Source organism: Chlamydomonas reinhardtii, chromosome 9, assembly GCF_000002595.2.
Source record: "Chlamydomonas reinhardtii strain CC-503 cw92 mt+ chromosome 9, whole genome shotgun sequence".
In the NCBI taxonomy this organism is placed as follows: Eukaryota; Viridiplantae; Chlorophyta; class Chlorophyceae; order Chlamydomonadales; family Chlamydomonadaceae; genus Chlamydomonas; species Chlamydomonas reinhardtii.
In genome coordinates this window covers 6,821,113-6,846,164 of record NC_057012.1, presented here as the reverse complement: position 1 = coordinate 6,846,164, position 25,052 = coordinate 6,821,113, and the positions used below count along the sequence as shown (strand labels likewise).

The 25,052-nt window shown below is 62.1% G+C and overlaps 3 protein-coding genes across 3 annotated transcripts in view; 1 reads left to right on the top strand and 2 right to left on the bottom strand.

Annotated features, from left to right (window-relative positions):
- Positions 1-70: 70 nt before the first annotated feature.
- On the top strand, positions 71-9,726 carry CHLRE_09g409801v5 (uncharacterized protein). The gene is made up of 17 exons (XM_043066246.1): positions 71-556; positions 892-1,634; positions 1,936-2,077; positions 2,954-3,041; positions 3,191-3,308; positions 3,551-3,622; positions 3,988-4,080; positions 4,222-4,318; positions 4,743-4,843; positions 5,140-5,230; positions 5,613-5,683; positions 5,957-6,121; positions 6,386-6,440; positions 6,672-6,797; positions 7,260-7,346; positions 7,718-7,888; positions 8,347-9,726. Exons 1-17 carry the CDS (start codon positions 500-502, stop codon positions 8,842-8,844), a joined length of 2,775 nt encoding a protein of 924 aa, XP_042921542.1. The 5' UTR covers positions 71-499; the 3' UTR covers positions 8,845-9,726.
- A 158-nt stretch (positions 9,727-9,884) lies between these two features.
- Positions 9,885-17,250, bottom strand: CHLRE_09g409750v5 (uncharacterized protein). Its single transcript, XM_043066245.1, has 12 exons — positions 16,955-17,250; positions 16,568-16,851; positions 16,078-16,173; positions 14,691-14,811; positions 14,084-14,156; positions 13,468-13,605; positions 12,970-13,021; positions 12,628-12,755; positions 12,089-12,124; positions 11,628-11,735; positions 10,908-11,055; positions 9,885-10,719 (listed from the first exon to the last, which is right to left on the bottom strand). Exons 2-12 carry the CDS (start codon positions 16,751-16,753, stop codon positions 10,621-10,623), a joined length of 1,185 nt encoding a protein of 394 aa, XP_042921541.1. The 5' UTR covers positions 16,754-16,851; positions 16,955-17,250; the 3' UTR covers positions 9,885-10,620.
- Positions 17,251-24,308: 7,058 nt separating this feature from the next.
- Positions 24,309-25,052, bottom strand: part of CHLRE_09g409728v5 (uncharacterized protein) — a 2,992-nt gene continuing 2,248 nt past the window's right edge. Inside the window, exon 1 of the mRNA XM_043066244.1 lies at positions 24,309-25,052. This exon is cut by the window's right edge and continues 2,248 nt beyond it. The gene's annotated coding sequence lies outside the window, so the exon portion shown is untranslated.

Genomic DNA, 25,052 nt, shown 5'->3' with positions numbered 1-25,052 from the left:
ACAGCTAGCGATCGGCCATGTGGTTTTCGCTTGACCAACTGCTTTGTGATGCTAATTTGCGCATTTTATCCTGTAGATGTTTCACATTAGGGAAGGAGACAGGTTGCGCTGTCTGGTTTGCACATCCACTTTGCCGCTCTCTGTCCGCTGCCCGGCGCAACAAATTATTACTTCGCTATCTGAGCCCTTATCATACAGTAACTCTCCTTGGATTACAACGGCTAGCAACCCGTCGCAACCAGCTTTCAGTCGGCTGTTGGCAAGCGGCCGTCAGCGCGCGTGCGTGTGGCGAAGGTTGTCTGTGACGTACTGGCAGTACTTGGAACCCGGTCCGTTCTTGCAGCCTTGAGAGCGTCGCGCGCGACACCCGACAAGTTCGGGCGCCAGCGGCGCAGGCGCAGTCCGACCTCGGCGGTGGAGCCCGCGCGCCCTCTGCGCACCCGGTTTCCCGGTTTCCCTCGGGGCTCTCGCCACTCGCTGCTAGGCAATCTCTATCAACATGGATGACGACATGGATGACCAGGTGCCGTTCTCGCAAGAGGCCATGCGGCACCAGGTGCGTGACGGACGCGGGCCTAGCGGGAAGGGGGGACAGTGTGTGGGTGTTATGCCGGTTTGCCCGGAAGTGGGTTAGTTTACTGGTTGAGGATACCGGTGGTGGGGTGCATGTTTGCTCGCTGGCATGTCAGGGACCGCACGCATGTGACATTTATGTTGCAATGGGAAGCCTGAAGGGCGTCGGAACGTGGCAGGCCAATGGCAACGAAACACCTGCCGGCGCCAAGGTCGCGCCCAGCACCAAACGAGGTTGTCGCCTCCGCCATAATGAGCGCCTCCCCCTGATCGCCAATTCCGCCGCCCCTGCCCCGACATCACGCCGTACATCAACAGGACATGGTTTTCTCGGCCTACAACTTTGGCTCGGGCGGCGGCGCCGCACCCCCCGCGGCCGCCACCACCACCAACGCCTCTCCCACGCAGCACCCCCAGCCGCAGCAACAGCCGCACCCGGCCCCGCCGCCAGCGCACCTGCGGCACCGGCAGTACGAGCTGACGGGCGCGGCCGCCGCAGAGGCGCTGGCGGCAGCTGCTGTCCAGAACCCGAACCTGCTCCTCGCCTCCCTGTTGGATGGAAGCCAACACGGCGAATGCGGCGGCCCGCCGCCGCCACCGGGCGCCGGGCCGGCCTCGGCCTCGGCAGCAACGGGCGCACAGACTCGGTCAGGAGGCGGCGTGGGGGATGGCGCGGGGCCGTCGGCTTCTGGCGCGGGCCGGGAGGAGGCCACACACGCCGGCAGCGTCTCCGCAGTGCTCGGCGCCGGCGCCGGCGGCGCCGGCGGCGCCGGCGGCGCTGATGCCGACGGTGTCTTCGCGAGCCCCAGTGCCGGCCCGCCAGGAGCAGGAGCAGGAGCAGGCGCGGGCTCTGGGGGAGGCGGTGGCGGAGGTGGAGGCGGAGGTGGAGGCGAGGGCGGGGGCTCGGATGCGGCGGTGGTGGCGGGCCTGGCGGCTTCGGGAGGCGGGCCGGAGGGGGAGGAGGGGCAGGGGCCGGGACAGGTGTACAGCCTGGCGGCCTCGCAGCGGCAGCGGCGGCGGCGCGGCAAGATCTTCAGTGACCCCGTGCACGAGATCATCAGGTGCGCGGGCTGTGGCGGCGGCGGCTGCGGCTGCCGTGGCGGCGGTAGCGGCTGAAGCGGATGCGGAGGCTGTCAGAATGGCGGATCAATCGGCTTCTGCATGGGTTGCTGAGGCGGTCATTGTTGCTGTAAAGGGTTGACTGATTTGCGAATGGCAAGAACAACCCCCCGCTCCCCCTCATCTTCCACCTCCCGACGACGAAACCTCGTCTGCAGTCTTCCGTGCATCCTGTACCGATTTTCCGACCATCTTTGCAGAACCCCCTCTCCCTCCCACTCTCCTCCTGCCAACCCCTTGCAGGCTGGATCCCATCCACGTGGACGTGATCGACACGCCGCAGTACCAGCGCCTTCGCGACCTACACCAGCTGGGCCTCACGCACCTGGTGTTCCCGGGCGCGGTGCACTCGCGCTTCGAGCACAGCTTGGGGGTGGGCTTCAAGGTGGGTGCCAAGGCGGCGCGCCAACGAACAGTGGGCAAGCTCGATTTTGGGGCAGTAGACAAGTGCAATAGCAATGGTTTTGGGCGCGTCGGCGGGGGGGGGGGATACCAGCCGTTCATAAGGAGAACGGAGCAATGATATTACAAGTTTGGGGTACCGCCGTTTAGTGGGAACAGTGGGAGGGGAGGTGGGGCGGGGTTGGGGCGGTGTGGACAAGTTAGGAGTAGCGAGATCAAGGTTGGGATGGAGGAGGCATTTGGTGGAAGGGGTTGGGGCACACGGTTTTCACCATTCCCAGGGAGAAATAGGTCACACTCCGTTGTGGATGCAATCGTGCTCGCAAGCTCGAGATCCAGAGACCAGCCAAAGGAAGGGGCGGGATTGCGGGGTAGAGTGCAGGTGCGGCGTCGAGATGCTGTTGCGTGGGTTGAGGGACACATGCCCGAGCCCAGGTGACGGGTGGAAGGAAGGCCGATAGGTGGTGCCTTGCGTTGCTTGGGTGTTGAGGCTTGAGGCGCGCGTGGGGGGCGGCGTGGCGTGAGTGCATGCGGGTGTTCGGGTGTGTGTATGCCGCCAGCTGACCCAGATGGAGTGGACCCCGGATCAAAGATCCCGCTGTCACCCTCCTGTCGCCACTTTGCCGCATGACGCCTCACCGCCTCTCTAACACACACACACACACACACACACACACACACACACACACACACACACACACACACACACACACACACACACACACACACACACACACACACACACAGGCACACACAACACACACACGCGTGCGCATGCAGTCATTGTGCGTCGACCCTCTTCCTGCCTTCCTAACAATCCCTCCCCTTCCTCCCCACACGCGCACGCCCCCACCCGCAGTCCTTTGAGGTGGCGGACCGCATCTTCCGCACCCAGGGACACGAGCTGAGAATGAGCAAGGACGACGTCAAGAATGTGTCGCTGGCGGGTGCGTGTGTGAGAGGAGGGTCGTGCGCGACCCTGTAGGGCAGGTTGTGTGAATGCCTGTTCGTGTTCCACCACCACCATTTCCCTAGCACCCACCACCACCGTCTCCCTCGCCCCGACTGGCCGACTATCATTCCCTCACCCTCACAGGCCTGTGCCACGACCTGGGCCACGGCCCCTTCTCGCACGTGTGGGAGTACGAGTTCCTGCCGCGGCGCCTGGGCAGTCTGCAGGAGGGCAGCGCGGAGTGGACGCGGCTCAAGAAGTGGTGAGGGAGGGGAGGAAGGGGATGGAGGGAGGGCGTGGCGGGGTATGGCGTGGGGTGGCGGTATGGATTTGGGCGGATGGGACGGGAAGGGCTGGCGCTTATCCGACACAGCTGATAGTTGTCTAGACGGGGCATACGCGGCTGCCGCTTCGCGTCAAGCAGAATTAGCTACGCCAGCGCACAAGCGTCTATTGCCGACATCACCGCCTCGGCCGACACCCCTTTCACACAACACTGCACAGGAAGCATGAGGACATGTCTGGCGCCATCCTGACACACCTTGTAGACGAGAACCAGATTGAGGGCATCAGCAGGTGCGGCGGGTGTGGCGGCGCCGAGGAGGCTGTGGCGGCGGCGGCGGCGGCAGCTCTGCAGCTTGCAGGGTGCCTGCCGACGTCCGGACGCTGTGCGTGTAGAGGGCCGGGGCCGTCGTTTGAATGACTGCATACGTAGATGTTGCGACCTCCTCACCCCCTGCTTCCTTGGCTATCTTAACTCCGCACCCCCCTCCATTTCCCATGCTTCTCCGATTTGGACACGTTGAATTTAATGCCACGCGCCCCCGCTGTTCCCACTGGACCCACGTTGGCGTCCTAAACTTGTGAAGAAACCGCTCCGTTCTCCACATGAACCGCTATACCCCGCCCCGCCCCGCCCCTCCCCTCCCCTCCACCGTCAGCGAGGACATCCGCAAGATCTGCTCGCTCATCAAGGGCGACGGCTTCCAGGCGGAGGGCTACCTGTACGACATCGTGGCCAACAAGCGCAACGGGTGAGCCTTGGGAGGAGGGAGGGGAGTGGGAGGTGGGCAAAGAGGGGCGGTGGGAGACGGAGTGGACGACGTTGAAAAAACACCGTATTCTCTTTTACACCTGCCCGGCCCCCCCCCCCCAAATATCCCCCCCTGGTGCAGTGTGGACGTGGACAAGTTCGACTACCTGCAGCGCGACGCGCTCATGTGCGGCGTGGACATCGGCTGCAGCTTCCGGCGCCTGCTCATGCTCACCAAGGTGCCGCAGCGAGGCGACTGACTGACTGACTGACTGAGTGGCTGACTGGCTGCGGGGCAGGGGGTTTGCAAAAATGGTTTGAAACGCGGTACAGGATGCACTGAAGACTGCAGGGGGAGTTGTAAATACCAGCCCAAACTAAACAGGGGGGGTATTGGGTCGGTACGTGACAATGGGTGCATGCGTGTGCATGGGATGGGGTTGGGAATGTCGGGGAGACGGGGCGGTGTGCGGACGGCTGTCGCGTAGTTGTGCCGCCTGCCAACCCGCCCGTTCCCCTCTCCTACTGCTCCATTCCCACTGTCCTGTTCCACCTCCTCCTCCGCCTCCTCCGCCTCCGCCTCCACCTCTGCCACCACTGCCGCCACCACCCCCCTCCACCTGTCCTCCTCCACCACTTCCACCTCTCCTCGCACCCCCCCAGGTCCTGGACAACCAAATCGCCTACAAGTGGAGCGAGTACTCCAACCTGTGGAACCTGTTCCACAGCCGGGCGTCTATGTTCCGACAGGTCTACCTACACAGGTGGGGGGGGTTGTAAATACTAGCCGAAACTAAACCAAAACCAACTAAAATGAGCGGAGCACAGGCGGAGGCGTTAGGTGCAGGAGGGGGGAGCCGGGCGGCGGGGGGGGGGGGGCGGAGGAGGGGTGAAGGGCGGGGGGCAGTGCTGGGGGTAAGGAATAGTAAAAAGCAATGCACCAGGGGATGCCGGCACTCCACCTGCCCATACCTCCCCGCTCCCCCCTCAAACCCAACCGTCCTTCTGAACCCCCCTTACCCTCGCCCCCGACCCCCGACTGAATTGCCTCCCCACCCAGGAAGACCAAGTCTGTTGAGTTCATGGTGTGCGACGCGCTGGTGGAGGCGGACCAGGCGCTGGGCTTCAGCAGGGCCAGCAGCAACGCCGAGGTGGGTGACTGAGGCGGCCTTGAGGGATGGGGGTGGGGGGTTGTGGGGGGGGGGCGGTGGGGGGCGGTGGGGGGCGGTGGGGGGCGGTGGGGGGCAGGCAGGGGTATGTGTGGGGACAGGGCAGGATACGGTACACAGCAGCAGGGGCGGCGGCGTTCCCAAGGTTGTCGCTTGTGTCATGCATATGTCCGCCAATGCGGTTTGGTTCTGTCCGCTTTCATCCTGGGCTTCAGACCCCCGCACATGCACACTTACTCACATATACACATACACATGTATTTTAGACAAAGTCCTGCGTGTTGGCTTCCCTTGTGCCCTCAACGCGCATGGTCCTGCGTGTGCCTCATTCCTTATCCTCCTTTTTCCTTTACCCCCGACACAGGACTTCTGTATGCTCAACGACACGCTTCTGAGTCAGATCGAGCACTATGGCCTACTGACTGGGGACTTCAGGTGCGGGGGGGGGGGGGGGCGGGTGCTTGGGAGGGGGTTGAAGGGCGGTGTTTCTTGGGGGTGCGGGGTGGTGTTGCTTGGGGGTTCAAGGGCGGTGTTGCTTGGGGGTTCAAGGGCGGTGTTGCTTGAGGGTGAAGGGCGCTGTTGCTTGGGGGTGAAGGGTTGGCTCTGCGTGCTTGAACACAATCATACATGCGCGTCATGGCTCGTGCTACGATTCGTTGAACGACCCGCCATGCCACGCCATGCCACGCCGCTGCGCACACACGCCAGGTCCGCCAAGCGCCAGCGCGAGCAGCGCCGCCGCGCCGACGCCCCCGGCGGCGCGGACCCCCTGGCCGCGGCGGCGGGCGGCGAGGGGCTGGACAACGGCGCCGACACGCGGCTGGCTCGCGCGCAGGAGATCATCCGGCGGCTGCGCAAGAGGGAGCTGTACACGTGAGGGCACCGGGCTGGGTGGGGTTGGGGCTGGGGGTTTGGGGTCGCGGGGGCGGGGCTGGGGCTGGAGGCCGAGCCAGAACATGTCGTGGCACCGTTGCACCATGCACACGTGCCACGCACACGTACAGTCGTATATATGCGGGCTGCACACTCAGTACCTGGTGCTGCTATACACACACACACACACACACACACACACACACACACACACACACACAAAACACACACCATTTCATCCCTCCCTCTCTGTTCCTCGGGCAGGTTTTGCAACCAGGCCAATGTGCCGCAGGAGCTGCTGAGGGAGGGCAAGTGGGACGTGAGTGGGGCGGGTGGCAAGGCAAGGGGGGGGGGGATGACGCGACTCAGGGTGATTGGTGGGGGATCGCACGGTAACACACAAGTGCCGGATTTCCCTCGTCCCAATCTGCACCAGTGCAGCTGTGTAACGACGCACCTGTAACAACGCACCTGCTACGGTATGCTACTGTTTCATCATGAATGCAACCCCCCAAGCTGACCCCCCCCCCCCACACACACACACCGACAGGACATGATGAAGAAGTTCACGTCTGCGGAGGTGGCGGCCTGCCACCCGCAGCTGCGGCCCGAGGACGTCATCGTGTCCACCTCCAAGATCGACTTCACCGCGGGAGGCGGCAACCCGCTGGACTCGGTGCGGGGGGTGCCGCCTGGCTGGCAGAAGAAGGGGGGAAGGGGGGTGGAGCAGGGGGCTGGGGGTGGGGGTTGTACATACCAGCCCAGGGGGTTGGGCTTGGGGATGCGTGCAGGAGTGGCACGCGGTGGTGGTGGTCGGGTGCTCGGGGGGCCCCCCGAGCTCGGGCAGGTGACTCGCTGACTCGGTGGGCCGCAGAGCTACGAGCACGCGCGCAATGGGCCCGCTGTGTGTGCGTTTGGGTGTGTTCGTAAGGACAGGTGGGGCGCTCGGTTGCCCACCTGACATACCATCCGCCCCTCTCGAAAACACACACACACACACACACACACACACACACACACACACACACACACACACACACACACACACACACACACACACACACACACACATCCGCTTTGCTGCATCGCATACACTGTCTTTGCGCAACGTTTTCCTTGTGCTCTTTAACACACACAGATCCGGTTCTTCCACACCTCGGACGACACGGAGGCGTTCCCCATGGACCCGCGCCAGGTGCTGGGCATCATACCCGAGTTCCACCAGGTGGGGGGCGGGAGGCAGGGGGCGGGGCAGTGGGGGTGGGGGCAGGGGGCTGGAGCGCAGGGGGTGGGAGCAGGGGATGGGAGCGCAGAGTGTGAGGCGTAGACGCACACACACACACACACACACACACACACACACACACACACACACACACACACGCACACACACACGCACACACACACACACACACACACACATGTGCAGCCATATGCTTTGTTAGCACATGCGGTACACGCACGCGCAGCTTTGCGACCATGCCGTACTGGCGCGCCCGCATTGCCAATCATCCAGCGTCGCTTTTTCATAAGCCCAACAACAAGGCGCTCCTTCTCTGCCCGCTCCTGGCCCTCGTGCTTGCCCTACCGCCGCAGGAGCACATTGTGCGTGCCTACACGCCCCGCACCGAGCCCGGCTTCAAGGAGCGGGTGGAGGACGCCTTCCAGCGCTGGTGCCGCCGCTACTTCGGCAGCAACACGCAGATGGCCACGCCGGCGCGCAAGCCGCAGCAGCAGCAGCAGCCGGAGGCGCTCACCGCGCGCGAGGTGGGGAAGGCGGAGCGCGGGGAGGAGCGAGGGCCGGAGGGAGGGGAGGAGCGAGGGGAGGAGCGAGGGGCGGAGCGAGAGGAGGAGCGAGGGGCGGAGCGAGGGGCGGAAGCGTGTAGAGGTGGGACAAGGCATGGCGGAGGGGGTCGATATGGTCGAGCCTAATGGAAGCCCTAGTGGGGAGGAGCATGATGGGAAGAAGCCTGTGGAGAAAGCCACGCGCAGGGTGTGAGAGGGGTGGGCCATTGGTTTGGCGGGACCGTGGTGCCGTGGTGCCGTGCACGTGTCTTCGCAGCTGCATCGAATATGGCAATTTGTTCCTGGGACACCGAGGGGCTGGCTTTGAACAGGCGCGTATGTGCTTATGATACCGTAGTGCTACTGTATGCTGTGCAATTGCGGTTGTGTCATGTGCGCAACTCTTGAAACGCCGCCCACTCGCCACCGCCGCGGCACAGGCGGCGCGCGCCAGCGCCATCCCCTACCGCGGCGGCGCCCCTGGCACTGCCGGCGCCGCCGCCGCCGCCCCCGGCTCCATGCGCCCTCCCGCCGGCCCCGGCTCCGCATCCATCACCGTCGGCCCCGCAGCCGTCCGCAGCTCCGCCGCCGCCGCCGGCAGCGTCGCGGGCTGTGGCGGCGCCGCCGGCAGCGCTGGCGCCTCCGCCGCCGCATGCCCTAGCCTCGGTGACTGGAGCGCCGGCGGCGGCGACGCCGCCACCGCCGCCGACGGTGTCGGCGGCAGCGGCGGCGCTGGCGGCACGCCCACTCGCTCCACTCCGGTTCTGGCGGGTGGCGGCGCCGCCACTGGGTCTCACACATTCGGTGGTGTTGGCGGCGCGGCGGCGGCCACGGAGGGCGGGACGGGCACGGGAGCCGGCACGTCGACGGCGGACGGCGGCACCGGCAAGGGTGTGAAGCGGGCGCGCGGGTTGTTTTCGCAGGAGGAGGACTCCTAGAGTAGGAGCTAATACTCGAGCAGGAATGGCATTTTTGTCAGAGTACAAGAGAGGGAATTTTGCGCGCGATGGTTGTTGGGGCGAGACTACTCCGTTATACAAACGTACTTACACACGTACTACATAAGAGATGAATAACCGTTGTGGTGCTAGTGCCAACAAGCTCCGGCTCAGTGAACCGTCATGCTAGAAGCGTTCTACCCCGTCCCTGCCTTTGAAGCGGACGGGGAGCATTGCATCACATCCATAAGCGTTCACTGGCCCGTTTTAAGATCTGGACTAAGGGCGGGCGGGACGGGACGGGACGGGACGGGACTGGACGGGACGGGACGGGATGGTGGTGTTTGAGTGCGCCGAGGTGGTGGTGCGGGCACGTTGGCTCCTTGAACCGCTGCTGTGTGCGTTCGCTTGGCTGGTTGGCTGACCGTGTTCGTGTGACGTTTTGGTTGTCCGGCATGCACGGAACTTCGGTTTGGGAGTAAGAACCGAAACGTCCATGCAGGGCGTGGCCCGAGAACAGGAGGACGTAATTTGTGGAGCCTGAGGGGTTGCACGGTGTGGCAGGACTGTGACCGGCTGCAGCGCACAGAGCGCCCACACGGGGCATACGGAGTGGATTGCACAATGCGGTGGGACGCGGTAAGGGGCAGGTTGGCGTAGTCCGGTACGGTAGTGTGCAGCATGTGTTGTCGCCGCAAACGGACCCTTTGGAAGATTGGGACCGAAGAACTTTCCATTCCAGAAAGGTAGCCCGCCCCGGACGGCACCCGTTGCCAACCAGAGGGTCGGTTTGGGGGCCATTTCCTTTCAGAGTTTCAGAAAGATCAGGATACGAGCCCTGCGCCCGAGTGGCTGGATGGCGGCAACATATGGAACACTGCAGCAGGAGAGTTTCCTGCCGCCGTGCCGCGCTGCCCTCACGCTCCGGACGTGGGACGTCCAGCCTGGCCACAGCCCCGGAGCACCAAAGATAGCAGTCACGTCTCTGCCTGTCTGCCACTCTGGGCAGCTCGTGTTGCTACCTGGACATTTCATGGGGCATTGGAACCAGTTTACAAGTACTGTATATGAAAAGAGCCGTGCATGCCTGCTACAGCTTCATCAAGCCGGGCCGCCCAGGCAGAGCTGCACGGCGCGCCACAACGTGGCACGCAGCTCTGAAGCCCCTGCAGCACTCGCTTTTCCCACCCCTGTACCGCGAGCGCCACTGGCACATGCCCAAGAATCACCAATGCCCTGCAGGAGCACTTTGCACGTCCGTCTTTTGACCAGCAAACAAGTCATATCACCATCCATGCCAATTTCTGCCAAGCACGATCTGCTCGCACAAAGCAGCAGCCGAGCCGGACTCGGCTACCACAGCCTAACGAGGCCATCCATGCATGCTAGCCCACCACACCAGGTCAGCAACGGCATTCATTCTTTGCGTACCAGCAGTCGAATCACACTCCCAAACGCCAGACAGCGACTCAGCTATCGCAGCACAAAGTAGTCCGTTCAGTACCCTTACGATAAACAGACGTGTGAACACACATGCAACATTCCGACAGCCCGGCGCCGGCCGTGCTGTCCGCTCGCCGCGCGCAGGCCCCCAACCACTGGAAGGCATTATTAATTAAGCACTCACGTGGCCTTTCGCGCACCGTGATGGTGCCATTTGACTGCAGCTCTTCATGTGGCGGCGCGTGCTCGCTACTACTGCACATACCATACTTGCCCGCGCCGTGCGGTATGCACGGGGCCGGGCGCTCCCCGCCGCACCCCGCCAGAGCTGCTCTACTTGAAGAAGTAGGCGATGGAGATGAGCACGTACAGCGCAATCAGCTGCACGCCCAGCAGCCAATGGCTGGTGGCGCCCGCGGTCACAAAGTTGGCCTGCGAAAACCAACGTGTGTGTTGTCAAGCACAAGGGAAAGGTGCATGGTTGTGCATTTGTTCACGCGCACAGGAGCCCACATTTTGGTCTTGGCCTCAACTTCCGCTTTCCATTGCGCCCCGGGTAACTCCCAACCCACCCCTACCGCACCCCTGACCCGCCCACCCGCCCATCCTCCCGCACCCACCTGCGCCACGCTGAGCATGAGCGCCAGGGCGCTGAAGGGGTCGAAGAACAGCGTGAAGGGGTGGCCGGTGGCCCAGCCCACCACCACCGCGAACGGCACCGCAAACAGCGCAACCTGAATGGACGAGCCCACCGCAACACCCATGGAGCTGTGTGGAGGGGAGGGGGGAGGTGCCGCGGGTTGGGAGGGGATTGACATTCATGATTATTCAAGAAGTGGGGTGGGAGGGGAGGGGGAAGGGTGTGGGAGGGGCGGGATGCAAGGCGGTAGGTGGCGGCAGGAGGAAAGGCGGCAGCAAGCGGACTGGCACGCGGTCACACCAGCACTACCGTACGTTGCGGCCCCGCATGTCCTCGCGCACGCATGGGCCAGCTTCATCCTACCTAGAGGACACCGGCTTGCGGACGGCTTGGAACCCTGCCGCCTGCCCCGGCTAGCAATTGCACCCTCCCCCTGCACCCTGCCATCCCAGTGCCGCCCGTCCTGCCGTTTTTCCCCGTCACGCCGCCCCACGACTTTTCCCCGTGGTCCATCCTTCCCTGGCTGGTATTTTTACCAACCCCCCGGCTAGTTTGGCTTGGTTTGATTTAGTTTGGGCTGGTTTTCATAAACCTTTACCCCTGTCCACCCCTGCACACGATGCCGCCCATCCTCTCCTCCATATCAGTCACAACACAGTACACAGCCCCACCATCAGCTCCACCAAAAAGCCCCACTCACAGGTCCATCTTGTTCTTGGTGGCCACGATGACTGCGGTCATGTGTTCGCAGGCGTTGCCGGCGATGGGCAGGACGATGGTGCCCAGGAACGCCTCGCCCAGGCCCGACCTGTTGGGAGCGGGAGAGGAGGAAGAGGGGGAAAGAAGGGACCGGGCATGGGGGTTGCATTCATGACGATTTAAAGAGTGAAGGCGTAGCCAGGAGCAGCATGGGATGCGGGAAGGGGTTGGGAGGACAAGGAGAACGCGGGCAGGTACAGCAGATGCGGGAGGGACGAGGACACGGCGTGGCGTGGCGACAGGGCTGAGGGCAAGGCTGGCCTCGTGCCGCAACTAAAGGCGCAACGTTAGCGTGGCGAGAGCAACGCGGCGGGCTTGGGGCAGGGCTGGCCTTACGTGAGCATTAACACCAGGACAGCAGCACGCATGCGCCGCCGCCACACGCCTGTGCACAGCACTCACGTCTTGCTGAACTCCTCGAGCGACGAAGTCAGGAACCTGCAGTGGCGCGGCAGTTACACATGGCACGGCGAGGCCGTTACGGGGGTCGCCGCGCGTTGTCACACGCCCTGACTCAAGGCTGGGGCCTGCGTCCAATCCGTTTACCCAACCGCCATGCACGGTACGGCGCCGGCGCTGTGCGCGTTCCCAGCGCTGCACCCCGTGCCCCCACCCCGCCCTCACCGTCGCCTCCAAGCCCTCCAACACTCTAGCCAGCGCCGAACCCCCCGCTGCCCAGGCCCTCCCGATCGGCCCTCGAATCCTTCCGCTGCCCCCACAACGCCACCTTTTGCCGCGCAGCCGCCCTAACACGCCCCGCGCCAAACCTCCCAGAAGTTCAGCGCACTCCGGCTTTGGTCCTCTCACCATCCACCCAGCCATCCACGCCCCCACCTTGTGTCCCTGTCTGGGCGCGGTGACGACAACCTCCTCCCCAGCCCAACCACATAGCCCACCCCACCCCATGCCATCCGCCCCTCCACTCCCGCCCAGGCACTCACTCGCTGGCCACCGCCACCACCAGGGTGATGACTGTGAGCAGCCCCACGGAGGCCACCAGGCTCAGCATGGGCTCCTCCGCGTCCGCAGGCAGGCCGTCGGAGCCGATCTCCTCGTGACCGCCGTTGTCCTGTGGCGTCAGCAGAGGTGGGGGTGGCGGAGGTGGTGAGGTCACGGAGGAGGAATGCGATACATCGGAGAACTGCACACAAGGTTCTTAGCGAGCCCATGTATACACACACCCAAGTAACTCCGACGCCGTCTGGGCGGGCTTCATTTGTTGCTGTTTTTACACACACACACATACACGCCACACACACATACATCCACACACACACACACACCTCGAACAGGTCGGTGTGGGTGTACAGCTGGAAGCCCAGGTAGCAGGCGTAGCTGCGGGGCGGGCGAGGAGAGGCGGAGGAAGGAGGCGGGGAGGGATGGAGGGAGGAGGCGGGGAGGAAGGAGAGGGAAGGCGGGGAGGAAGGAGGGAGGATGCGGGGGGGAAGGAGGGAGGATGCGGGAGGAAGGAGGGAAGATGCGGGGAGGGGACAGAATTTGGCGTAGAGGAATACAGAGGGAAACGTGCCAGGCGTGCCTTCATGTCTTCTCGTATCGCGTCATATGGGTTCGGCATCAATGCATGCAAACTGACCCTGCCACCCGGCATTTTCCCCGTGTGCCACACCTCTGCCCTCCCCCCCCATGGTCTGCTTCGTCCTCCTCCTGCGCTCCACGACACACGCCCGGCACAGGCCCCTGCCCCCCCCCCCCCCCGCCACCTCCTCCTCTGCCACCTCCTCCCCTGCCTCAGTCTCAGCCTCAATCAATCCCTGTCTCACCAGAGCAGCAGCACCACTGCGGTGCCGCGGCTGATGCCCAGCACCAGCGCCTCGTGGTCGTGCTCCACGCCGCCGCCGAACAGCAGCCCGGCGCCGGTGGGGATCAGGAAGCCCAGCGCCGCCAGGAACAGCAGAGAGCTGCGGGGCGAGGACAAGGGGGGTTACATTCATGATTAATTAAGAAGTGAAGTCGTAGGCAGGACAAGGGGGGGAGGGTTACATTCATGGTTGCTTTTCATGAGAAGAAGGGAAGTTGCAGCCCGTAGCCGGGCACAATGGTATAACGGAGGGAGGAGAGGGAAGTGGGGCGGGGAGGCGTCCATGGAAGTGGAGGGAGGGGCGTGGGAGGTACACGGGGTGGGGTGTGGTGGAGCGGTCCGTACAAGGCGCATTGCGCGTGTGTGTGAGACAGCAAACAGCTGACTGGGGCACACGTGCGCGTTCAGGCGGGTGAGTGTCCTTGTGTATTGGAGATGCGGGGAGCAGAGATGGCGGCGACGTCGTGCTGCTGCTGTGGCGGGTGTGTGGCGCACGGTGGTGGCAATGCCCGCGTCCTCGCTTGCACGTTCGCTGCCTCCCCTCTCCCCCCCCTCCGGCCCTGCTGCCGCCCTCTCACCCCGAGGCCTGGTTGCCGGTTGCGTTGAAGCGCTGCGTCTTGTTCCACAGCCCTCCGAAGAAGAAGGAGCAGCCTGTGCGTGGCGGTGGCATGAGGGCAGGGGGGGGGGCATGAGGGCAGGGGGTTGGCAAGCGGGTTACATTCATGATTATTATGTATTGAGAAGCGAAGGAGAGGGGGCAGGGGCCGGCAGGCAGGGAAGTGCGCACTGAGAAGGGCAGGGCGGCGCGATAGGCGGGCGGGGGGGGGGGGGGTTGCGGAGGCGCAATCCGGGGTGTGTTGTATCAGGCATGGTAGTAGGTGCAGGCGCAAGGACATGCACCCCGCGCGCATGCCCTCATCAGCTCGGCCTGCCTGCCACATGCCGCTCCCCAATCTAACGCTCACCGGGGATGGTGCCAACAACCCTCCCTCCCTTTCTCCCCTCCCCCTCTTCAGTTTAAACGGGTCTTGTCCTGCATGGCGCCAACAACACGCGCACACCCGCTCCGCACCTGCCCCTGCCCCTTCCTTCCCTCCGTCTCCATGACGGACGGCTCCTCCCCCCCCCCCCCCCACACACACACACATGCCCACACACGCCCCCTGCTGCCGGGCGCTCACTCACCCATGACCAGCAGCAGGTTGGACAGGATGGAGCCCAGCAGCGAGGCCGCCACCACGCCGTACAGCCCGTTCAGCAGCGCGGCGATGGACAGGATGATCTCCACGATGTTGCCGAACGTAGCCTGTGTGTGTGTGTGTTAAAGAGCACAAATAAAACGTTGCGCAAAGACAGTGTATGCGATGCAGCAAAGCGACGGTTTACGGATGTTACCTGAAGTTACCTCGCATACCTGCTGCGGTGAGCCGCCGGTCTTACCAACCGGAAATCGCGCAACCCCCGCTACTCTAACCTCGAGGGGGGATTAGTGTCCACACGCTCTCAAGGGTGCAAACCCATGCATGTGCTCACGGTACCATGAGGCCCAGGCACTCCTACGATTCCTAGCTCCGCGTCGCTACTCCTGGCCGCTAAGTCCAAGCTCCCGCCCAATCCTCGATGAAATTCTCACCTACGAGCGAATAAGAAACAACAGAGCACAGGACGGCAGCAGGGGAGTGTCACGAACAAGAGCGAAGGAACATGTTAGCGCGGCGGCGCGCGACGAGCAAGAGCAAACACGCAGCCCAGTCCCAGCCCAATTAACTATGCTAGGGGTTGCGCGATTTGGGAAAGAGACGGAGGGTGGGCGACCACGAGCAAGTAAACAGGCGGGGGACGGCATGGGCGCATGCATGACGGCAAATGCAAATGGGGTGTCAGCACCATGGGCTGGCGGGGGAAAACCCCCCGCTCCCCACTCCATGGTGTGACGGAGGCGGCACACGCTAGGTACTCCCCTCATGCGGCCATGTAGCACCAGGTCCAAGTACACGCACAGCTTATGGGGACGTCGACGCACGTGTGTGTGTGTGTGTGTGTGTGTGTGTGTGTGTGTGTGTGTGTGTGTGTGTGTGTGTGTGTGTGTGTGTGTGTGTGTGTGTGTGTGTGTGTGTGTGTGTTAAACCCGAACCCAATGCAAAAGAGCGAGAAGGAGATTGCGGGCGTGGCGTGGGCGGATGCACGTGCGTGTTAGGCAAGCTGAATGTGTGAGAGAGCGTCGACGGGCAGCGTGCGTGGTGGACGTTTCGATTGCTGGACGGCCAACCAGGTGTCATGTGCTCCGAAGGCTCAGCTGGCCCCCATGCACACCAAGCTCCTCTTCCCCTCCTCCACCCCACCGAGACCCCTGAACGCCCCACGCTGAGGGCGACCCTCCCGCCTGCGCCCGCCCAGCCTCCACCCCCCGACTGCGAACTGAACCCTTTCTCCCCTGGCACGTTTCCCCCCACACACACACACACACCACCCCTGTCCTGCGCCACTACCCCTCTCGCCGGGCCTTGTCCTGCCTACCCAACACCCGCGAATCTCCTCCAACCTGGAGCCTGGACCCCATCGCTACACCTACATTGATGAGGCCTCCAATGACGGAGCCGTATCTCAGCGCCAGGTCCTCAGTCACGTCACCCAGCACCAGCGCAAGAGGCACCAGCGACAGGAAGTTCTGCAAAGGGGGGGGGGGGGTCGCAGGAGCGGGGCGTGAGCGGGGCGCGGGAGCGAGATGGCAGGTGCGGGGCGAGCGCGGGAGGGGGAGCGGGAGATTGTTTTGGCGTGGGAGCGGAGTGTTGGGTGGGTGGGTGAATGGGTGGGTGGGTGGGAGGGGGATTGCAGTCATGTTGATGGCAGGAAGGGATTCGTTTGTGCAGGGTGATAGGTCCTGTCAGGCGTGGGTTTATGAAAGAGGGGCGTGGGCTACCCCCTGTGGCTGGGGTGAAACACGCACACGCCCATACCCGACCGTATTGCCCAGGGACCCAGACGCACCCCCCCCGCCTGCCCCACATCTTTGCCCCACGAGTCCCAGCTCTGCAACGGTCGGCGACAAAGAGTGCACCCACCAAGGTGAACACGTAGCCGGCGCTCCACTTTAGGTACCCAGCTGCGAGCCCCACGGGCGTAATGAGCAGCAGCAGGTTAATCCAGTTTCCGAGGATAATCTCGCGCACAGCGCGCAGGTCGCTGCGCCACCAGCGAGGAGGGGCCCGGCGCATAGTGTCGCTCCGCCGGGCGAATGACTTGCGCATATCGGCCGCTGGCCCAGACTGAGGCAGCCTACTGCCATCGTAGCTTTCGCGGGGAGCAGCAGCACCCGTGCCAGGCGGAATGAGAGCGGCCTCGGCGTCTGCATGGTACGCAAGAGTCAAAAGGAGTCACATTGCCGACACGGGGGTCAACTGACGCCCTGAACTGACAGGGCTCACGCCGATGCCCATGCATGCTATTACCTTCAAGTTGCTGTTCATGCTCCACCCTATTCTGGGCCAGCAACTTCATACGGGCCGAAGCCCGCAGAACCGTGAATGCCGCGCTTCTTGACTGCATGGTTACTAGTCAGCTACAAGTGATTGACAAGTACCAGGTAATGAAAGTCGGTCGGGCTTGACGCCCCTAGACGGCGAAGTGCGTTCGGATGGAGCCCAATCGCCATACGGCCCGCGGTAGGTTTCGGCAGCACGGCCAAAGCCAATTGACAGCCACTACTTGGTGGAATGCAGGCACACTTGACGTGGTGTGGCAAGTTGGTGACAGAGCTACGAATGTGGGAACGCGGGAATGTGGGGATCATTCTCACTCCCTTGGCGACGTTTTACGGCAGGCGCTCCACCCAAGGGAACATCCAGCATTGGTTGCAACCAGCCACCACCTCGTATATGGTGTGACTGTGTAGCAAAGGCGGGAGTTTCTGTCGCCCAACCAACAACACGGTAACCTGGCGAGGCCTGGCGGGACCAAGCCCCCTCCGCTTTACTCGTGTATCGTTACGTTGTGCACCCCTGCCGTATCAGTAGCGCTCGGCTCCATCACAAGCTTCCAAGGCAGCGGTGGTGCATTACATGGCACTGCGTGAAAGCGGGCGGGTAGGGCTGGACCGTGGGCATGAATGGGTGGGGGCGGGAGGCGGGGGTAGGGCCAGGGAAGGGTCGATGCGCCTGTCACTAGTAAAGGAGGAGCTGCTGCAGTGTGCTGCTCAGGGTTGCACAGTACTCAGTACGTATCAGTACGTACTAGTACGTATTGAGTACTAGTACACCTCTCCTGGGTCTCAGTACGCCGCAAAATACGCCGGGGGGCGGGGGTGTGGGGGTCGCCGGCGGGTGCCGGTGGCCGGTGGTCGTGCCGTGTCAATGCGTCGGTGGCACAGTGCAATGGCGAGAGGCAACATAGACGCAACATAGGCAACGTCTTAAGCAAATATGATTCTGTGTTTGTAATTGCTCACAACCAAAAGCCTGATATCAGTGACACGATGGCCGATGCAATACGCGAACCGAGCCTGCCCGCGCAATGGAGCTCTGGGTGGATAAACTTGATGGCAAACCAGTAGGCGAAACAGGCTGCGTAGTTGTGGTCACTCCGCTCATACACCGGGTTGTATGTATCCAGCGGTGCTCACAAACTATGCGTTTCCTACAGCATAGCGAGCTGTTTAAACGACCTCGAGTATGGTCATGTATAGTATGATACAGGGAAGGATACTAAGGAGGAACACGGAGAGCGGAATTTGCAATGGGACCGGGCATAGGCTGCATGGGACGTACTATTGCACGTACTAACCCTTGCCGCCGGCGTATTTTGAGTGAATTATGGTGTATTGTACTAGAAAGCTTTGTACTGCGTATTAATACGCGTATTATAAGAAAATGGCTAGTACAGTGCAACCCTGGTGCTGCTTCACAGACCCCGTTTGCACAGGGCACACGGCCTCGCCTGATGGCAGCAGCTTGGGCAGCAGCCGCAGACACGCGTGACAGGCAGCTCGGACCAGGCAGGCAGGCAGGCCAAGAAGGACAGAAGCAGGAACAGGCAGGGACTGGAGGGAACCCTGGACTGGAAGGAGGTTATGGGCGGACTTCCAAAACATTGATTGCAGGCTTACAGAGGCAGCTCTGTGGCACTCTCGCACGTTCAATCAGAGCCCAAAACGATCCTACCAGGGATCGAACCTGGAATCTCCGGTTGCCAACGTGTATCTCCGTAGACCGGCGCTTTATCCATTAAGCCATAGGACCACAGCACTCTCCCGCTGCCTCCCCGGGTTGCGGGGCTCTAGCTCTGAACCTGGATGACAAACTGGTCATTCAGGATGGCTACATTCAGGCCTATAGAAGCTGCGCTGAAAACAGCTTCTCGTCAACGGCAAATTAAGCGCTGACTTATCGCAGCGCAGTGGAGATAAGTCTAGTTATTGCGACGTAACTGCCGTGTTGCGTTAGAGTCACGCACGGCGCAGGACGCTCGGGTACGTGCCTGTGCATGGGGCCGAACCGAGCTGGGTCTTGTACGCGTCAGGAGCACACGGCGCCTTATCTGCCGTTGTGCTTCTGTACTGTATTTCGGATCGTCCCTCTGCCGGGACGGTGACCTCAGTGTGTCGCACTTAAACGTTCCCTACATTTCTGGACTTTCTTTGCAATCCTATACCTGGTTCTAACTATACTTGACCATGTATGGACCGAATAAGCGTTTAATATATACTCAGACGGAGTTGCAGCGTTTTGTTGCGCGATCCTGCTCAATGGAACCCCTTAGCTTGATCACGCTCGCTCTCTGATCGTAAGGGAATGCCCTTCGAAGCTTCTCTGGCGCTTTGAACCACGCTTTGGTTCGGGGGCCGCATTCGGGAGCAAATCGGAGCAGAGCGGAGCTTTCAAGCGGAGCAAAGGCGCGCGAAGCGTTGCGGACAAGGCGTTCGGCAAGTCACTGAAAGCAAAAGGGCATGCACAGCTGTGCGGGCGGGCTACTTGCTTGCCATGCGCGGTCCTGCTTGCCGTGCCTTCGTGTCTACCCGTCGCTTTACAGTTCACAGCTTTGTGCAATACCTTTCCACATCTTCCATTGTGCCACCCCCACCTCCCCAAGACCCTCAGGACTTTTGGCGCGGTACTTCTCCTGTCTGCCTATCCAGGCCGCAGGGCCCGCGTGCCCTTGGGGAAGGGGCGTGTGTGCCGTTGGGATCCGGCCTGTGCGCCGCAAGCAACGGGCTTTGCGCCCTTGCCTTATGGACAATGGACGGCATACGTGCCCTTATGATACGGCCTGTGTGCCGCAAGCAATGGGCTCCGCGCCCTTGCTTTATGGACAATGGACGGCATACGTGCCCTTATGATACGGCCTGTGCGCCGCAAGCAACGGGCTCCGCGCCCTTGCTTTATGGACAATGGACGGCATACGTGCCCTTATGATACGGCCTGTGTGCCGCAAGCAACGGGCTCCGCGCCCTTGCTTTATGGACAATGGACGGCATACGTGCCCCTATGATACGGCCTGTGCGCCGCTAGCAACGGGCTCCGCGCCCTTGCTTTATGGACAATGGACGGCATACGTGCCCTTATGATACGGCCTGTGCGCCGCAAGCAATGGGCTCCGTGCCCTTGCTTTATGGACAATGGACGGCATACGTGCCCCTATGATACGGCCTGTGCGCCGCAAGCAACGGGCTCCGCGCCCTGGCTTCATGGACAATTTACGGCGTACGTGCCCTCATGATACAGCCTGTGCGCCGCAGGCAACGGGCTCCGCGCCCTTGCTCCATGGACACTTCACGGCGTACGTGCCCTCATGATACGGCCTGTGTGCCGCAGGCAACGGGCTCCGCGCCCTTGCTTCATGGACAATGCGCCGCGTACGTGTTCTTATGATACGGCCTGTGCGCCGCAAGCAACGGGCTCCGCACCCTTGTTTTATGGACAATTCACGGCATACGTGCCCGTATGATGTGACCTGTGTGCCGCAAGCAACGGCTTCGCACCCTTGCTTTTGGGTAATAGATGGCATACGTGCCCTTATGATACGACCTGTGTGCCGCAAGCAACGGGCTCCACACTCTTGCGTTGTGGATTATAGACGGCATTGAAATGCTTACGTGCCTTCGTTGTACATGCCTTTGCGTTGTGGACAATGTGTGGTCTGAGCGCCACGTTCGGATACGGCGTGTGTGCCGCCAGCAACAGGCTTTGCGCCTCGCATCATGTGTCTTGCGATATGGCCTGTGTGCCGCATGCAATTATGCTGCCTGCCCTGTCGTTATGGACGCTTCGACTTGTTGCGTGCCCTGCTGCGTGCCCTGTCGCAATACGCCTTGAGTGTACCGTGCACGGCAAGCCTGCGCCTCGCTATTGCTTCGTGTTGACAACGGAGCGGGCTTACGTGATCATGCGTCACCCTGTACGTCTTGAGGTCCGCACGCACATCATACTATCACGCGGCACCACCCTTGTAGTTTGGCTGACGCACCCCAAGCCAACCTATATGCATTCGATGTGTGCACTAGGCCCAAGTGCCGAATTTGTTTTTCCGGATATTTCGCCCTCAGTGAGCGATGTGGAGTTTTGTGCAGTTCGGCCAGCATGCTATGCCCAGCCAATAACAATACCGCATGACGCATAACTATACCGCATGACGCATAAACATGCCTTCGTGCCCTGCACCAGGCATCGGACGCTGTGTCACGCAGTGAGCCCGACCCTGCGCAACCAACATTTTGTTGCGAGATACGGTCGGAGCTGGGATTACAGCCTGCCTGGTGGGTTTGGATGGCGCCCGTGTGTTGGGCTGGGCTGTTGCTGCTCGCGGTGGGGCCCACCACCAAGTCACGGCACCCATCCGCCCTCCCCTCTTGTTGGCCCACCCGCCTGTACACATGCCAGTCACCCGCTCGCCATCCTGTGAAAGCGGGTAGCCGACTTGGCAAGCGCTTTTCCTGACACTTGGCGCAGGTTTGAGTGGGATACCAGAATGGTCTGAATGTAGTTGTTGGATAACCAGTACACTGCGGTGTGTAGCTGGTTAGCGGGAGTGCCGTGCATGAAACACGCTACTCGACCCGCCATGCCCGCGCGATGGTACCACCAACCGTTCAACCCAGATCCATGCCGGGGTAGCATCGACCCCACAGTCAGACTGATAGCTCCTATCCAGGTGTCAGGCGCCATGTATGTATCTGTGGACGCGTCAAGCTGGCTTGTGCCGTAGCGTTGGCCGCCTGTATGGCACGGCATCTGTGTCACGTTATGGCCTCATGCTTACCGTAGTCACGCGGCTTGCGTGCTGTGCGGCACGCTCCCTGCCAATCCTTCAGGACATGTATGCATACATGTTACTTCGTCAGAGCCATAGCAGGGGCAGCGTGTTCTGTCAATGCCTCATGAACCCAGAGACCCAAGCCAACGTACGCATTAGTTCCGCAACGCACGTCAATGCCAACTGTATGTGTCGCCTGCCCACTCGCGAGTGGACGCCTAGGGAACCAACCTTGGTTCCTTTCAGCCCCGGCCTTACTTCACCCGGCGGGGCAATTACTTATCACCGAAGTGCTAGGAGCAGTGTGCTATATGTCATTACTATTAAGAGCGTATGGCGACACAGGCTCACATGTGGGTAGCCAGGCTTGGCAGGCATCCCAACTCAGCCCGGCCTCCTCACAGCAGTACCACGACGTGCCCGTACGTGGTCGAGTGCGGAGTTTGGCTGCCGGCGTGGCTGTATCATCTCTCACATTGGATGACCCATCCGCCACTGCTGTTCACTACTGGCACGTCCCTCGAGTCGCTCACCCACCGGCTCCGCCCAGCGTTCGCTCCCTTTGGCTGGGCCGGGGCCCGTGGCGCATCCAACCCGCCATCGCGGCCCCGAGTGCTCCTTATTTCCTCCCATCACTACGCCTTCTATCACTATAGATACATTGCGCGTTCCACGCGTGCCGGGTATCCTTCACCCCTCCGCGCCGCTCGACCAGGCCAGCCTTGCTGGGGTTGCTGAGGTGTTACCCTTCATGTTGCCCTCCCTGCTATTACGGTACACCCCACAGCTGCCGTGGCGTACGGTATCGGCACGTACGGGACATTGTGTGCATGCATCCCCGCGGCGTTTGGAGGCAAACATTCACGTGCGCGCCTGTCCTGCGTCCGCCGGGGTGATGCTATCTATGGGTGTACCTACTGCTTGATTGGTAGTGACTCTTATGCAAGACACTGCAAATCTCAAGCATGGCACCTAGCTAGCAAGAAAGAAATTAGTGTTCGTGGCCATGCTGCACGGCTGGGCATGGCTGCCCGCATCCTACACCACGACGGCGCGGGTGAACGAAGGGCAGGTTGCCGCGCGTGACTCGCGTACGTAAAACCGCTCTAGTGTTGCAACTCGCGCCTTCTCCTGCGTGGCGCATGTTGGCTAGCCTGTCCCAGCTTCGAGTCACGACGTTGTTATTATTCCCAAGGTTGTTCCGAGCAGCCTACAACGTCAACACGTGTTATGGCATGGCCCTGGGGGCCGGTAGAGAGTACCGAGGTCTCCAGTGGTTCGTGCCAACACGTGCCAACACGCACTGTTACCTTTCCTGGGCACACGGACGGCCACAGCTGCCCACAAGCCACACACCTGAACAAGGATGCATGTGTTTCCCTGTAACGCCCCGGCGTCGTCTGCATGGCTGGCGCACGCGGGATAACGCATGTGTGTTTCTGTCGTGGCCATTGGTGCACCTGATACGTTTGTGAGTCTGGTATCATGGCCCTTGCAAAGCCAGTCGTGTTCCTATTGCTGCTTGTCTTCTGGTAGTGACCATTGGCCGCCCATGACCGACGGAGTGTGGCGCTGTCAGGCCCCGCGTTGGCGTCGCCCTGCGCCTGCAGCAGGTGCCGGCGGCGCCTCCGGCGGCGCTCATCCCCGCGTGATGGTGCTGCTCGTGCAGCCAATATCCCCAAGCACGAAGCTCGTTCTATTGACCGCTGTTGAGTGTGCAACTAGGACCGTACGTTCGTGCGCAAGCTAGGCGATGGGCGGAGCGCTCCGCGGTGTTCGAGACACATGATTTCGGTAGCGCAAGGGCACGAACGCCACCGCCATCACCGCCGACCGCACCTTGGTTTGCATGACCGGCCGTTGGGCCAAGCGCTTTGCGAGAAGAGCTGCATACGCGAAGCCAATCAAGCCCAGCCACCAGGGCTGCCGTCGCCCGCACCATGACCTCCCGGCGTTGAGGACTACTACCAAACTCTGGCAGCACTTTCGGCCACTAGTGCAACCTCAACACGGGCGGGCTGGGGCGGGCACGGCGGACTTGGTGGGGTTATCGGGAGCTGCGAGGCCGGAGGTAGGAGGCCGCTGAGGGCCACGAATGAGTTGCTAGGCCGCTTGAGGCATGAGTGGAGGCTATTGTCGGTTTGAGAGATTGGGATTGTCGTTTGGGGCCGTGGCGGTTTGTAACGCTACACGGCAGTAAGGAGTCAATAAGCGCTGACTTATCGCAGCGCAGTGGAGATAAGTCTAGTTATTGCGACGTAACTGCCGTGTTGCGTTAGAGTCACGCACGGCGCAGGACGCTCGGGTACGTGCCTGTGCATGGGGCCGAACCGAGCTGGGTCTTGTACGCGTCAGGAGCACACGGCGCCTTATCTGCCGTTGTGCTTCTGTACTGTATTTCGGATCGTCCCTCTGCCGGGACGGTGACAACCCACCCGCCCCCCCTGGTGCCGCCGCGGATTAATGTGGTGGCACCCGTGGGCGCTGCGGCGTGCGTGGTTGTCTGGACTCTGCTGCTATCAGGCACTTCATACATGCGACACACCCAGTACTGGCAGCACTTTCGGCCACTTTCGGCCACCTCCTCCTCAATACCGCTAGCAACAACAGCAAGCAAACCCCTTCCCGGGTCCGTGACCTCCATCCCAACGCTTTGTCCCGCCATCTGATGAACCGTGCTATTGGATATCCATGTTATATTCTGAGCACCTGCTGCCCCCATGCATCTCCGCTGCCAGCCCTGCTCCTGCAGCACCCTCGCTGCAGTTGCAGCCCCTGGCTGCCTTCCTGTCCCGTCGGTTGCTCACCCGCCCGCCAAACCCTGCCATCCAGCCCCCCGCTCCCACGCAACCCCTCACCTGCTCGCAAAGGCACACCCCTGGGCACGTCGATGTCCCAAACACCGCATCCGGCCGGGTGGAGGCCTAGGCTGGCCTGCTGCAGGCCTAGGCTGGCTAGCTGGCGCTGCGCCCACCGGGGTGCAGGGCACGCCACACGGTCTCAACTTGCGCCCATGCACCGTGCCTCATAACCTCCACCTGCGCTGGGCCAACAGCGCATACACCATTCAGGGGTAAGGCAGCATCAGTGCAGCCCTGGAGGGTCTGCGTTTGGCCGAATGTGGAGCAGTGGAGCACAACACGCGCCAATGGCACGGGGCCAGGCCGAAGGGTGTGTGTGAACAGCTTTCAAGGCTACAGCACATCGTGGCTACGACGGTATCCGCGCTACGACGACGGTATCTACAGCCTGATAGCACGGCGCCTGACCGCCACGTCCCCAGCTTCCTGCCCGAGCAAGCAT

Excerpts from the sequence above, each read along its gene's own strand:
- CHLRE_09g409750v5 (XM_043066245.1), bottom strand. The coding sequence starts at position 16,753 with ATGCGCAAGTCATTCGCCCGGCGGAGCGACACTATGCGCCGGGCCCCT. Across the intron at positions 11,736-12,088 it reads CTCGAGGAGTTCAGCAAGAC|GTCGGGCCTGGGCGAGGCGT; the intron begins GTGAGTGCTGTG and ends CGCTCCCAACAG. Across the intron at positions 10,720-10,907 it reads TCATGCTCAGCGTGGCGCAG|GCCAACTTTGTGACCGCGGG; the intron begins GTGGGTGCGGGA and ends TGGTTTTCGCAG.
- CHLRE_09g409801v5 (XM_043066246.1), top strand. The coding sequence starts at position 500 with ATGGATGACGACATGGATGACCAGGTGCCGTTCTCGCAAGAGGCCATG. Across the intron at positions 2,078-2,953 it reads GCTTGGGGGTGGGCTTCAAG|TCCTTTGAGGTGGCGGACCG; the intron begins GTGGGTGCCAAG and ends CCCCACCCGCAG. Across the intron at positions 4,081-4,221 it reads GTGGCCAACAAGCGCAACGG|TGTGGACGTGGACAAGTTCG; the intron begins GTGAGCCTTGGG and ends CCCCTGGTGCAG.